Genomic DNA, 15,838 nt, shown 5'->3' with positions numbered 1-15,838 from the left:
ATTTCCTCACCAATTTGAAGATTTGAAGCTTTTTACGGAGGTTCAAGGGATTTGTCCTAAAGTGCTTACACTTTCATAGCAGCTACTCTTATCCGCTGAGTCATCTCTAGATGTCTGGTAAACTGATAAGGTGGTGCCTTATCACTCCTGCTAAGCCATGTGTGAGGGCACATGTATGTCTTGGTTACAAAACAATAAAAGCTAATTAAAGTTGACTTTGGATCAACCACACAATTGTATCACATTTCACAGTAACATCTACAGTTCCGTCACCTGGGCTCACATAGAGAAACATAGAGAATATACAGTTTATGCACATAAAATGGTATTTTATTTTCTGATGAGTTTTAAAAACATACAGGCAAGTCATACCCTCAGGAATGTATCCAAATATGATAACTCTAGCCACCAAATTACAAAAAAAAAAAAAAAATGTAACCAATAGTTAACTTACTATTCATGGGGAAAATGGCAGAAATAGAGTCCTCCAGGTAAGACTGATTCCAAATAACAACAAAATAACAGGAAAGAAAATAAAGACCTTCCCTGGGATAATGAAACAAACAAAAAATGTAAAGAGGATAAAACAGAAAACTATTCAATAATTTGTATTATCTGACAAACTTATATCATGCAATCTCTCACCTAAATAAAGAATGGCTCAAAGTTTTAACAACTGAATAAAGATGAACAATTTGACCATGGAACCTGACCATAGAAGCATAATTATACAGTTATGTAGACTTGCGTACCAATAAAACATGATACTTGTGATGTTTCTGAAGCGTAGTGGAGATGTGTGATGCTGCAATTCCTGTGGTTTTTGCCAGCAACTTCCCAGGTGTATAAAAGGCTGTTGATGATCAGTGACATCCAGACTCAAGAAACTTACTGCTGTCTTCAACTGAACACCAGTAATCCGTTTCTACTTACTAACACCATGTGTTACTATGGCAGATACTATGGAGGCCTGGGCTACGGTTATGGTGGTCTAGGCTATGGCTATGGCTGTGGCTATGGTGGCTATGGTTGTGGCTGTGGCTATGGTGGCTATGGTTGTGGCTATGGCTATGGCTGCTGCCGCCCACTGTGCTGTAGAAGGTATTGGTCTTATGGCTTCTACTGACGAATTTCTACAATTTCCTAGACTATTGGCTGTAACCTGCTGTCTTACTGGAAGTACCTATAAGATTTTCCCCATCAGAAATTCCTAAGTTCAAAACTGCCTGAGTTCAACTCTCCCATCTATATTCTCACCTTCAGCTGGACTGGAAGACAGCTTGCAGAGTTCTTCATTGTCTACATAATGCCTAGTAAAATGGGAGCCAGTTGGACTCTTAACTTTTGTGTAAAAACAAATGCTTTTCAATAAACTATTTCATTGAAAATATTTGTCCATACTTGTATTTAAAATTCTCCATCATTTTGGGATATATGTTTATGTATTTGTGTCTAATTTGTCACATATGTGAGGTTGTTTGGATAAAAGACAGAGGACTAGGAGAGGGAGAGGGAGGGAATAAAGTAGAAGGAGAGTGAGATATTTCTTTTCAACATTCATCTATTGATACACATTTGGGTTGTTCTCATATTCTTTATTTGTTATTAAACAACACTAAATTGGCTTTTATTTATAATTGATTTTGATTTTGCCATTAAATAAAAATGAGGTTGATAAAATGTTATTTCCCTGCTTTTAAAATTTTAGTTTTGTTTTTATTTTCATTACTTTTTTTTTTGAGAATTCCAAATAATATAATTTGATCATATTCACCTTGGTCTCCTCTCATCCCAAGTTCATATTCACTTCCCTACTCATCCAACTGTGAATACTCTTTTAAAATAAACAAAACAACAACAACAACAACTACTACTACCCCTAAAAATTAAACAGTTTGTGCTGCCCAACTTGGTTAGATGCCCATCCATTGCATCTTTGTCTATGTATCAAGGACTGCATTCTTAAAGAAATCTGACTCTCTCTCTCCAGAAACCACGAACTATCAATAGATCCTTATCTGTGCGTGGGACTTCATGGTCACTTCTATCACCAAGCTGGAATTTTGTCAGGCCTCAGCTTATGGAGGTCTTGTGAATGCTATATCAGCTGATGTGAATTCATACATACAACTGTCCTGACTTCTCCATTAAAAACTATTTCTGGATACTCATGCACCACTCTGTAACTCATGATCCTTCTATTGCCCTTCCTCAATTATCAAGTGAAGTGGCAGCCTACTACAACATGGGAAAATAATTTCAGCTGATATATATATCCATCCATCAAAGAAGCTATTATGCATATTCCCAAAGGACTCTATATCATAAAGGTGATAACTGCCCATATGTTAATTGCTGTCCACACAATAGATGGGAAATGGAAATAATTTAGACAGCCATTAACTGATTATTATGCTGGAAAAATATGTTACATTTACAGAGTTAAATATTTTCAGATATCAAAAACATTGTGATATTTCAGGTAAATGGACAAAGCTGGAAGCCATTGTTCTGAGTGAGGTGGCAGGTAATGCAGCCCGTCCTGAGTTTTCTCTCAGTTGGATCTCAGCGATGTGTTCGATTTTTGATTTTCTTTGATGAATAAGTGTTCTAATTCTGTGTTCACTTTAATTCAGGTTATTTTTATTTCACTTTTTTACTTACAGTGTTCCACATAAATTTAATCAATAGTTGGATATCAGACTCATGTATATTTTCCTTTGTATAAATTTTCTTCTCCTTCTGTATTGTTTTGAGGAATTATTTGTACAATAATTGTTTTAATGAAGTTAATTACCCTAGTAATTGAAAATGTGAATTTTTTCTTTTTTTCTATGTCTTTAATTTTCTTTATTGGCATCTTATAATTTCAAACATACTGCTTTGGTAAATATTTCTGATAATGTTATTTTATATAATGGTACACATTATCATATATTCTTGTGCATTCACAGGTACAATTGTAAACATGCATACCTTTAAAATATTATTCTATAATAAGACAAGGTTTTATCTAACTCTGTTACTTTAACAGTAACTGCAAAAATGACACCTGAGATATGTGTCTGAAAGTGTTAGAGTACTTGTGTCTCCCAGTGAAACTTGCTACACAACATTTTCTGAAAACAACTCCATGTTATTTTCACTGTTTTTACTTTCATTTACCACAGGAACTAGAAGTTACTTTACTTTGGGTCTTTTCTTCGAAGCATTTCATGATAAATATTCCGATAAAAGGCTCTTGGTCAAAATTGAAAAAGATTGGCTAAAAGAGGAGAAAGCTGTATTATCTCAGAAGAGCAGAGAGACCATATGGGACTTGGGAATATGTTAGCTTTTACCTAAGTCACTGCTTATTCCCAAAGATCCCTGCAGCTCCTCTGTCCTCCAACTGGTTGAGTTAGAGAATTTCCTCAGTGAAGGAAACACATTTTACTTTTTTTCTACAGAATTTCTTATAATTGAAACATTTCTTTCCTGAATTACTGAAAATGTTTTCCTATTTTCTTCTAAGTTCAATTACCATCATCTTGGCCTGCACACACTAGGACTGAGGATATACAATTTATAAAACTGTGCATACTAATGCTGGAATTTAATTATGTTGCAAGGCTAAATTTATTTGATTTGTTTTTAGACATTGCATTTTAAAATGCTTAATTAAATAGTTGTCATTGAAAATGTTTATGAAGTAAAAGGAACTAACAATCATTCCAGGCACACAAACACAACAAATTTCTTGGCATCAGATATATTAAAAGATACGCTGAAAGGAATTTGTCACATGGGAAGAAAATTATTTCATTTACAAACAAAATTGCCATCGAGAAATGAGAGAGTAGTGACTATCACAGTAAATAGTGATCAGTATTTCCATGTAAAGCATCATCATCCTCTTCTTTCATGTTAGTGGAGTACCAGCCTATGTATAGAACCAAGAGCCCAAATAGTAGAATACAATATAAAATTTAATAGTGGCAGTTAAGTACTTTAAGGCTTTCAATTACACAAATGATACAGTGCTAGTTTATCTTAAGCTATAATCTAAAAGAACTGTATTTTATTCTTTATTGAATGACAATTTTAGTAATAAGATAACATATAATATTCAATTCAAGAGGGAGAAAAATAGATCCAGGGTGATGGCTGCGGGTATCAAGGACCTCACACTACCAAGCCAGAAAACCTGAGTTCGATTCCTGGGACTCACACAGTGGAAACAGGCAATTGATTCCTTCAGGTTTCTTTTGATCTCTCTCTCTCTCTCTCTCTCTCTCTCTCTCTCTCTCTCTCTCTCTCTCTCTCTCTCTCTCTCTCCCTCTCTCTCTCTCTCTCTCCCTCTTCCACCCCCCTCTTTCTGTGTTTCATACTGGCAGTCATATACATACATACACATACCAAATAAATAATTGTAATAAAATTCTTTTACTAAATAAATAACCATTATACAAAAAAATTTTTACCATATATATAGATTTAATAAAAAATGTTTAAAAAAGAGAAAAATAGGATATAAAATATCTGATTAAATGTAAAATGGGATATGAAAATCTTGAGAATTGGTATGGTAAACCCATACACATATATCTCATATCCATGTGTCAGTAGTGTAAAAAGTGTAAATAAACTAAATACACCTAGATATAAACCAACACACCTATGGACACTTGATCTTTGACAAAGAAGCCAAAGTCATAAAGTGGAAAAAAGAAAGCCTCTTCAGCAAATGGAACTAGTTCAACTGGCTGTCAGCATGTTCAGAAATGTAAATTGGTCCATATTTATCACCTTGTATAAAGCTCAAGTTCAAGTGGATCAAGGACCTCCACATATAAACAGATGCACTGAATCTAATAAAAGAGAAAGTGGGGAAGAGCCTCAAATGCATTGGCTTAGGGGAAAACCTTCCGAACAGATCACCAATGGCTCATGCTCTCAGATCAACCATTGACAAACGGAACCTCATGAAACTGAGAAGCTTCTGTGAGGGAAAGGATGAAAGACCCACAACGTGAGGACTCCCCCACGTTCTGACTCAGGAGAGGCGATACCCCAAAATCACCCACAAGATACCAAGAAACGGTCTTGCTGCAAACTGCAAGAAGATTTTTATTCAAGAGAGCTCTCGGGCTCAAGGTCATACACCACACAGGGGTAGAGGACCGTGGTGCGCGTAGCTGGATAAGGGGGTATTTAAAGGAAGAAACCACAACTCAAGGAGGTGGGGAGGGCGTTGTTGGAAAATACCAAAAATACCAATTAAGAGTCACAAGGAAGTGCAAAGTCACAAGTGTCAGGTTATCTCTCAAGACAGTTTTTAAGAGCCCCTAACAATCTAAGAGCCCCTAACAATAGCACAGTTGCATTGCAGGTTCCTGTAGGTAATGGTCAGGGTGACTTTCTTTGAATGAACACTCTTTGAACCCAGGAAGTGGGTGGGTGGAGAAATGTCACTATCTGTTTTATGATTAGCATACCTTTGAGCATTGAGTCACAAAGGCCACATTCCCAAGCTTGGGCCTAAAGGCCTAGAATTTTGTTTTTACGTTTTACTTCTTCAAGGACACTGCCACTAAGACAAAATGGCAGCCTACAGACTGGGAAAATATCTTCACAAATTCTGCGTTCAATAGAGGTTGAATATCCAAAATATACAAAGAACTCAAGTTAGGCTCCAGAAAACCAAATAAATAATTTAAAAATGGGGTACAGAGCTAAATAGAGAATTCTCAAGTGAGTAATCTCAAGTGGCTGAGAAGCACTTAAAGAAATGTTCAACATCCTTTGTCATCAGGGAAATGCAAATCAAAACAATCCGAGATTCCACCTCACACCAGTCAGAATGGCTTAGATCAAAATTTCAGGTGAGAGCAGATGCTGGTGAGGGTGTGGAGAAAAAGGAACACTCCTTTATTGCTGGTAGGATTACAAACTGACACAAATCAATCTGGCAATTCCTCAAAAATCTGGAAACCATTCTACCTGAAGACCTAGTATACCACTCCTGGGCATGCACCCAAAAGATGTTCCACCATATCACAAGGACACATGTTCCACTATGTTTATAGCAGCCTTATTTGTAATAACTAGAAGCTGGAAATGATCCAGATGTCCCTCAACTGAAGAATGGATACTGAAAATATAGTTCATGTACATATTGGAATACTAATCAGCTATTAAATACAAGGACATCATGAATTTTACAGATAAATGGATGGAACTAGAAAATATCATCCTGAGTGAGGTAACAGAGATCTCCCTAAAATGCATGATATGTACTCACTGAAAAGAGGATATTAGTTTTCAAGTGAGGAAGTAGTTACAAAGCTAAGAAAAAGCTGCAATAAGCAAGCTTCCAACACAATCTTAATCATACATAACTAATTATAGAAATATATGGAAATAATAAAATAATCATATCTTCTAAATTGAAATAATTGACTTCAGAAAGACTAAATGTAAAGTCACAAGGCAGCTTGCCCAAGATTTAAAAGTAAATAATCCTAAAGAAGGTATTGTATGTTAACATTTGTAGTGTAAAAAAAAAAGCGCATGTGTACATGTGTGTATGTGTTATTGTGTGTGAGTGTGAGTGTGAGTGTGAGTGTGTGTGTGTGTGTGTGTGTGTGTGTAATATGTGCTTATGGACCTCAGAGGACAATGTTGAGTGCCTAGTTCTGAGTCTCCACCTTATTGCTTTGAGGCAGGGTCTCTCACTGAACCTGGCAATAGGATAGCAAATGCCAGAAATACTCTTGTTTCTACCTCTCCCTCCTGGGGATAGAAACCACACACATCTCTGTATGCAAATGGTGGCATCTAAACGCAGGTCCTCATGGGAGGGGAGCAGATGCTCTTAATCACCTCAAAGCAATGTTTATAGCAACCTATAGACAATTTTGTGTATTGGATAAAATAAATAACATGTGTTCCTGTGAGGATAGGATTATCTTGTGACTAAATATCACTAAATGCATTAATAATTTATAAAAGTTCCATTTACAATAAATCACATAAAATAATGCTAACACAAGTTAGGATAAATGGAAAGAACTTTAAGAAGAGATTAGAAGAATATTGTGAGATGAATGCAGTCTAGGTATCTTCTAAGTCAAGAGAGCTGATGTAGTGAGAATATTGGTTTCTTAAAAACCCAGCTATGTTATGTGAATATATTTTTGTTTTATTCCCAGGTGTGGAATGAGAGCTTGCTTCACAGCAGGTGATTTTGCTTTGCGGCATGCACTAGGAGGGGCATGGTATTTGCCAGCTGCAGATTGCTTAATTCTGGGGACTCTGGAGAGGGTCTCCACAGCTCTGGGAGAGCTGGAAGGATTCTGAGAAAGCTGCTGCCCCTGCTGCTTCTTATTGCTGCTGTTGCAATTTTATGAGAAGGAGTTGGAGATAACCTGACTATGCAGAAGAAACTTGACACCCTAAATCACCAGGAGGAAATCAAGAGGTCTACATACTCTTTTCCCTCTAACATTCTTTCTCTCCCATGTAGTGTTTGGGGGTTGGAAAAGATTCTGGAGGAATAAAGGTTGGAAGGGTGAGAGCTATAAGAACCCAATAAAATGTAAAACAATACACCAACAAGTCAAGGTCACCAGAAGAACAAGGCTCACAAAGAAACTAAACAGGGCTCAGGGGGACTCACAGGGACTGAAGTAACAATCAGGAGCCTGTATGGATCTAAGCTAGGTTCTTTACAAGTATCTATGGTGTTTAGCTTGGTCTTCCTGTGGGACTCCCAAGAGTGAAAATGAGGTTGTCTTGGGAGTCCCACAAGAAGACCAAGCTAAACACCATAAGGATTACAGAGACAAAGTTTGGAGCTAAGACGAAGGGATGGGCCATCCAGAGACTACCCTACCCGGGGATCCATCCCATAATCAGTCACCAAACCCAGACACTACTGCATAGGCCAGCAAGATTTTGCTGAAAGGATCCTGATATAGCTCTCTCTTGCTATGTCAGTGCCTGGCAAACACAGAAGTGGATGCTCACAGTCAGCTATTGGATGGATCATAGGGCCCCCAATGGAGGAGCTAGAGAAAGTACCCAAGGAGCTGAAGGGGTCTGCAACCCTATAGGTGGAACAACATTATGAACTAACCAGTACCCCCAGAGCTCATGTCAGTGCATATGTAGCAGAAGATGGCCTAGTTGGCCATCATTGGGAAGAGAGGCCCCTTGGTCTTGCAAACTTTATATGCCCCAGTACAGGGGAATACGAGGGCCAGGAAGCAGGAGTGGGTGTGTATAGGGAACTTTCGGGATAGCATTTGAAATGTAAATAAAGAAAATATCTAATAAAAAAGAAGAGAACAAAAAAAAATGAAAAGAAAAAAAGAAAATGAGGTTGTCTTTGGCTCCTTTGCCAGCTCTGAGAACCCTTTTCCTCTTGTTCAGCTTTGATATGAGGTTATCTGCCTAAACTTATTGTAATTTGTTATGCTGTGTTCAGTTGATATGTCTGGGAGGTGTGCTTTTACTCTGACAGAAAAATGAGGAGGATCTGAATGAGATGGGTGGTGGGAGGGAGGGAGGGACTAGGAGTTATGGAAGAAGGTGAAACTGTGCTAGGATATAGTGTATGAGGAAAGAATAAAATATAAAAAGGGTGTCTTAGTCAGGGTTTCTATTCCTGCACAAACATCATGACCAAGAAGCAAGTTGGGGAGTACAGGGTTTATTCAGCTTACACTTCCACACTGTTGTTCATCACCAAAGGAAGTCAGGACTGGAACTTGAGCAGGTCAGAAAGCAGGAGCTGATGGAGAGGCCATGGAGGGATGTTCCTTACTGGCTTGCTTCCCCTGGCTTGCTCAGCCTGCTCTCTTATAGAACCCAAGACTACCAGCCCAGAGATGGTCCCACCCACAAGGGGCCTTTTCCCCTTGATCACTAATTGAGGAAATGCCTTACAGTTGGATCTCATGGAGGCATTTCCTCAACTGAAGCTCCTTTCTCTGTGATAACTTCAGCCTGTGTCAAGTTGACACAAAACTAGACAGTACAAAGGGTTTCTAAATAAATCTATTCAACGCATGAGAGACAGCTAGACAACTGCTTAAAAGTCACCCAAGGACACAAAACACACACTTTCAAAGTTTTAACTCTTAATGGACAATGAATATAAGAATGTTTTATACAGATTCCTTGTCAGAAAAATGTTAAGTCAATACACAGGAAGATGACTAACCCCAACATGAAAGAAAATGAACCATTTTTAAACTGAGTTCTTAGCTACAGTGTAGAACAACAGAAGCTTTCAGAAAAGGAGGAAAAATCATTTTCTAAGCTTAATTCTATGGCCATGAGACTGTCTTCCTAAGTACAGAAGGGGTAAAATATAAAAAGTATATTTACAAGAATGTGGACAGAAATATTTACAGCCACACTGAAGAGGGCAACTGAAATGTAGCACTTACAAATGTGTGGATATTCGAACAATGCCTTGTGCTAAATTCACATAAGACAATAATAAATTGCATGCTTCTGAATAGAACATTTCACCAAAGTAGATTTTAATATGATTTTATTAATCTCTGCATGGTGTAGTATTTGTGCCACTTATATTAAATCTAAAAAGTCATGGTCTTTATTGATTTATATATAAATTGCATATATTTAGATGATATATACTTTACAGTCTCTTATTGCTATCATCCCTTAACTGGTGAATTTAGATCATTTATATTTTAAGTAATTTTGGCATTCGAGAACTTCAATATCAGTTTGCTATCTGATTTCTATTTGTTTTATCTTTGTTCTTATTTTCTGCTTCAGTTTCACTGATTATTAATGTAATTGTTTTACTAATCCATATCACAAAGAACTGGAAATTAAACAGGATATTAGAAAAATATCTGGGATTTTAGAGAAAATGAAATAAAGTTATTTCACTGTGCTAATGAGGTTATAATGCATAACTTTTCATAAAGTCAGGTAAACTGGGATCTTTGCTCTTATTGATAGTATTTTATAATGAATGTAAATTTAATGTAGCTAAAATTTCATTTGGAAAAGGTGTTCTCATAATAAAGAGCTCCACATGACACTATTTATATTATTTTATGTGAAATATTTTAAAAGTCAAATAGAAATGAATTAATCCTTTTTAATAAAAATAGAATGAATTATCTGAGATATCATCAAATTGCATAGTTCCCCATGATTGCAAATGTAGTCTCAATAGAAATATATTTAAAGCACAACAAAACAAATTCCAGAATAAATTAGGCTGTGCAGAAACAAAGAAATGTGTTTCAGTTTGAATGTTCAGAGTCTGAGGAGCTGAGAAAAAACACCAGCTAGATATGCTAAGGGGTCATCTTCAGCTATACACAAAGCTCAAATCCAGCCTGTGCTCTGTGGGATCCTGTCTAAATCAGCCTGTTATAAAAAATGGATAAAGACAGCAAGATATAAGCATGGAAAATAAGATTCACATTGTGGAAAGTACTATAATTCAGACAACTTAATATAATTATTGATTATGATATCAATATATTAAGATAGCACTTTACTTGAATGCATACATTTACATTAGTGCTCCCTAGGAATATTATCTTTCATTACCTGACTTTGGGAGGCAACCAGGTGGTATTTCACAATTACTAATCAAAGTTCAGAGGAGGGGCAGTTGAATCATCTACACTGTTCTGGAAGTTTCTCAGCAGAACTCATAGAACTGGAATATTCTGCAGCCAATGGAGATGGCAGCTGAGCATTTCACAGCTTAGTTCCAGTCCAGGATCCATAATTGTCACCTTGACCACTGTAGTTCTTCCTGGAATAGCACATGGCATTGCTGTAGAACCACAGCTTGGATCCAATTAAGGAGTGGGGAATGGCACAGGCAGACCTTCTTGTGGCTTTCAAGAGTGGATAGAAGGGATCTGAGAAGATGGTTCTGTCAGCAACTGACTTGATACAAAAGCTGGAGAAACTTCAGTGTGTGACACTAACAGTTACAGTTTATGTCTCTCTGGGTCACTTGGATTTGGCCAACTGGCTTAACTCAAGTTTCAGACTGATTTTTTAAAATTATGTATTTTCTTCATTTACATTTCAAATGCTATCCCAAAAGTCCCCCATACCCTCTCCACCCTCCCCCACTCCCTTACTCACCCACTCCCACTTCTTGGTCCACTTCATTCCCCTGTACTGGGGCATATAAAGTTTGCAAGACTAAAGGGCCTCTCTTCCCAATGATGGCCGACTAGGCCACCTTCTGATACATATGCAGCTAGAGACATGAGCTCTGGGAGGTACTGGATAGTTCATATTGTTGTTCCACCTATAGGGTTGCAGACCCCTTTAGCTCCTTGGGTACTTTCTCTAGCTCCTCTATTGGGGACCCAGTGATCCATCCAATAGCTGACTGTGGGCATCCACTTCTGTGTTTGCCAGGCCCGGCATAACCTCACAAGAGACAGCTATATCAGGCAGAATGATTTTTTAAATCATTCTCAATGAGCTTATGATTGTACTCAAATTGGCATCTGTTGAGGACATGTCATGCAGGGGAAAAGAATGAAAGGGTAGGAAGTACACTGCAAATGTGCATACTAATGTCCATTTACGGTGTCCTTACAAAAGTCCTCTGGGCAATGCACACGACACTTTGTTGACATCATGAGTTTCCTGAGTGAAACATGACTATGCCAAAGGTGAAAGCGATTGGATTGAAAATATATGAACCTGAAGATTGCATATTTGAAAAATAATGAATATCTAGGCAAAAATAAAACATCCTAATGTTTATTTAAAAACTGGTGAACTCTCTTATGGTTTCAGTAAACTCATCACACTCTAGAGAATGTGTGTGATTTTCTAAGTATTTTAAATAAAAAGGTATATTTAGAAGCCATAATTTTCAGCTCTGTTGGTAAGCCGGAGTGGTGTTAGCAGTGCTGATGCTTTCAGTATGTAAAAACGAACGGGTAACTCTTTGGCTGGCATATATTAAAAGGTAAGAAGCATTTCATAATATAGGGCTCTAATGTATGAAATCCAAGCACAGGTGCTATGAAAGGCACATGCATACAAACATACAGAATGTAAGTGCTCTGGTGTGAAGTACAGCTACTGTAGAAAATACTTGTTTTATGTATATTTTTTTAATTTTTGAGATTATAACCATAACTTTTCTCTCTTTGCTTTCTTCATTCCAGACCCTCTTACATACCCCTCTTCACTATCCTGCCAATTTATGGACTCTTTTTCATTCATTATTATGGCATGCATATATGTGTATACATGTGTATTTCTAGCTATAATCTGCTCAGTCATTATAGTTTTAATTGTTTGTGTGCTTTCAGAAATGACCATTTGGCACCTTCAGAGTCTTCCATTTGCCTATATTGCTTGTTTAAGGTTGAAGATTTTTGGGTTTTTCCATGTCCACTCTGACAGGTGCATTGGTCAGTTGTGTGGGTTTTGGAAGAGCTGTCCCAATGGCCTGAACATGTGAGAGCTGTCCTTATCCTTCTCTGGTCACCACACTTAGGAGAACTGGCCCTATCACTCATCAATTGCACAAGATGGCAGTTGCAAGGGCACAGGAAAGTTGCACCCTAACCTCAGGATCTCCATAATTTAGGGCAACAGCAGAATAGCTGAGAGGTGTCTCAGTGACGGAACAGTATTTGTGCTTCAGCAGAAGCCAGATGCCTTGAATCAGACCAACAACAATTTGCAATCAATAATCATTTACAAGCAAAGCTATTGGACAAAATGATATACTGTGTGACACAGCACAGTTCCATTTGTTACTATGTGTAAAAAAATATGTGATACAGAGGCAGGAAAGATGGAGGAACAAAGTGGCAGACAGGTGGCAGAACTGGAGACAAGATAACCGAGACAGGTGTGAGAGAACACTGGGGTTAAAAGAGGAAAAGGTTACTGCATAGAGGGGTCAGCAAGATTTTTTGATTTTTATTTTTTAAATTTTGTTTTAGGGGTGACAAGAGTTGAGGGCACATAATGTGAAATTCCCAAAGCATCAATAAAAATTAAGTTAAAAGAATAACTATAGAAACAAGCTAAGTGTTGTCTTTAATCTGCATCAGAAACCATCTCTTTGTAACAGATGGTGACCACAAGAGAAAACCACAACCAATCAAAATGCAGAGTTGGAGAGCCAGGCTTTTTTTTTTTCTTTCTTTCTTTTTAGGTATTTATTTCATTTACATTTCCAATGCTATCTCAAAAGTCCCCCACCCGCTCCCCCACCCACCACGGACTCCGCCACCCACACACTCACTCCCACTTCTTGGCCATAGTGTTCCCCTGTACTGAGGCAGATAAAGTTTGCACGACCATTTGGCCTCTCTTTCCACTGATGGCCAACTAGGCCATCTTCTGATACATACGCAGCTAGAGACAAGAGCTCCGGTGGGTACTGGGTAGTTCATATTGTTATTCCACCTATAGGGTTGCAGATCCCTTTAGCTCCTTGGGTACTTTCTCTAGCTTCTCCATTGGGGGCCCTGTGATCCATCCAATAGCTGACTGTGGGCATCCACTTCTGTGTTTGCTATGCCTCGGCATAGTCTCACAAGAGACAGCTATATCTGGGTCCTTGCAGCAAAATCTTGCTAGTGTATGCAATGGTGTCAGCATTTGGAGGCTGATTATGGGATGGATCCCTGGCAGTCTTAATGGAGAGATCTATAAAACATTCCTGCACCAAAAAGGCTCAGGTGTCATTACAGAAGAGAGTATAGAAAGATTGTACAAGTCAGAGGATCAAAGAATATGATGTAAGATTTTTGTCTCTTAGTAATGTAAGAAACTACACATATAATGTCTCATCAACATGTTTACTCAAATATGAAGGGAAATACTTGCTTTCAAAACAAAATTAAAACATAGAAAGGAAATGGTAGATATTAAAAAACATATGAATATAAGCATTTATGGTTTCTTAGTAAGAATTGTCCTATCATTTTTATTTATTTTATATTATTTGAGAAGGTAGGTAGTATTTATTTTATTTTCCTGGTAAAATTTTGGGAATATTTTCTTTTTCTTTTTTTTTAAATTTAGTGTTTTTATTTATTAGATTATTTATTTACATTCCAAATATTACCCCCTTCCCTGTCTCCTCTCCCAGAGCCCTTACCCCTTCTCATTCTCTTTTCTCCTGAGACTGTGCTCCCTCCATTCCCCTCACACACACCAACACCCATATCTTCTCCCTGCCTCTGTCATTCCCCTTTGCTGGAGCATCAACTCTCTAAAGGATTAGGTGCATCCTCTTCTACTGAGGCCAGGCAAGGAAGTCTTCTGCTACATATGTGCCAGGGTCCACAGAACAGCCCATGTATGCTTTTTGGTAGGTGGCTTAGTCTCTGAGAGCTCTGAGAGGTTCTGTTAGTTGTTACTGTTGGTCTTCCTATAGGGTTGCAATCTCATTCAGTTCCTTCAATCCTTCCACTAACTCTATCATAAGTATCCCTGACCTCAGTCCAATGGTTGGCTGTAAGAATCTGCATCTGTCTCAGTCAGCTGCTGGTAGAGACACTCAAAGGACAGCTATACCAGACTCCTGTTTGAAAGCAAAACATGGTATCAGTAATAGTGTCAGGGTTTGATGCCTGATCATGGGATGGAACCAAAGTTCCACCAGTCACTGGATGCGCTTTCCTTCAACCTCTGCTCCATTTTTGTCCCTGCGTTTTCTTTAGACAGAAACAATTCTGGGTTAAAAAAATTTGAAGATGGTGGGTAGCCCCATCCCTCCACTGGGAGATCTTTCTATCTACTAGAGATGTCTCTTCAGGTTCCATCTCCCCACTGTTGGGCTTTTCGGCTAAGGTCATCTCCATTGAGCCCTGGGAACCTCTTACATGCCAGGTCTCTGGGACTTTCTAGAGGTTTCCTCCTGCTCCTCCATCCCCTACAGCTTCATATTTCTACTCATTCTCCTGGCCCTCTGGGCTTTTCTTCTGTCTCCTCCCATAATGATCACAAATGGATAATTTTCTGTGTCCTTTCTCTCTCATTCCCAGAGGCAAACCTGCACATGCAATTTATGAAAACTCACACATATATTTGGGAGATTGTTGTAGACTAGAACATGGCAATGTTTGCCATAAATATGGTTTATCTAACAATACAAATCTATTTGACATATACATTGAGAGCCAAGTTTGATGTAGACCACATATTATTAAGCACAGTTTCAGAAGAAATATTTATTTTTCCAGATTGTCATACTATATTATTGATAAAGATGAAACAAAATTGACAAGTTGGGTTTATTCATTTCTCCCCTAATAACTGATAATATAGATGTATTTTAGAGGCTAGTAAAGTGATTCTGGTAATAGGATACTTGGAGGTACTTTGACTCAGAGATTTGAATAGATGGAGCAGGTGCAGAAACTCCTCAGTAGAAACCACAGGACCAGTACCTTCTACAACACAGTGGTTGGCAGCAGCCATAACCATAGCCACCATAGCCACCATAGCCACAGCCGCAACCATAGCCACAGCCGTAGCCATAGCCTAGGCCACCATAGCCATAGCCCAGGCCTCCATAGTAACTGCCATAGTAACACATGGTGTCAGGAGAGGAGTGTTCAGAGGGAGATAAGAATAGATTCTTTGCGTCTGGGTGTTACCATTAGTCAGGGGCCTTTTATACACCTGGGTTGTTGTTGGGGAAACCACAGGCATTACAGTGTCATACATTTCTCTACTATGCTTCAGAAAACATCATGAGCTTCATGCATAACTGAGATAATTGTGCTCCTATCTCAGGATCTCCTGGTTAAATCATGGAAATCCTTCCATTTTCAAGACTCTAGACCATTAA

At 38.1% G+C, this 15,838-nt stretch overlaps 2 protein-coding genes across 2 annotated transcripts; one reads left to right on the top strand and one right to left on the bottom strand.

The window, feature by feature from the left end:
- Positions 1-940: 940 nt before the first annotated feature.
- Positions 941-1,126, top strand: LOC110311209 (keratin-associated protein 20-2-like). The gene has a single exon (XM_021184453.1). The coding sequence runs from the start codon at positions 941-943 to the stop codon at positions 1,124-1,126; it is 186 nt and encodes a 61-aa protein (XP_021040112.1).
- Positions 1,127-15,409: 14,283 nt separating this feature from the next.
- LOC110311219 (keratin-associated protein 20-2-like) lies at positions 15,410-15,583 on the bottom strand. The gene has a single exon (XM_021184464.1). The coding sequence runs from the start codon at positions 15,581-15,583 to the stop codon at positions 15,410-15,412; it is 174 nt and encodes a 57-aa protein (XP_021040123.1).
- Between the last annotated feature and the right edge of the window lie 255 nt (positions 15,584-15,838).

This window comes from Mus caroli, unplaced genomic scaffold, assembly GCF_978045245.1.
Source record: "Mus caroli unplaced genomic scaffold, Mus_caroli_1 scaffold_17, whole genome shotgun sequence".
NCBI classification, from domain to species: Eukaryota; Metazoa; Chordata; class Mammalia; order Rodentia; family Muridae; genus Mus; species Mus caroli.
Note: the sequence above shows the minus strand (reverse complement) of the source record. Positions and strands in the feature narration are given on the sequence as shown.

Coding starts and splice junctions, on each gene's coding strand:
- LOC110311209 (XM_021184453.1), top strand. CDS start 941: ATGTGTTACTATGGCAGATACTATGGAGGCCTGGGCTACGGTTATGGT.
- LOC110311219 (XM_021184464.1), bottom strand. CDS start 15,583: ATGTGTTACTATGGCAGTTACTATGGAGGCCTGGGCTATGGCTATGGT.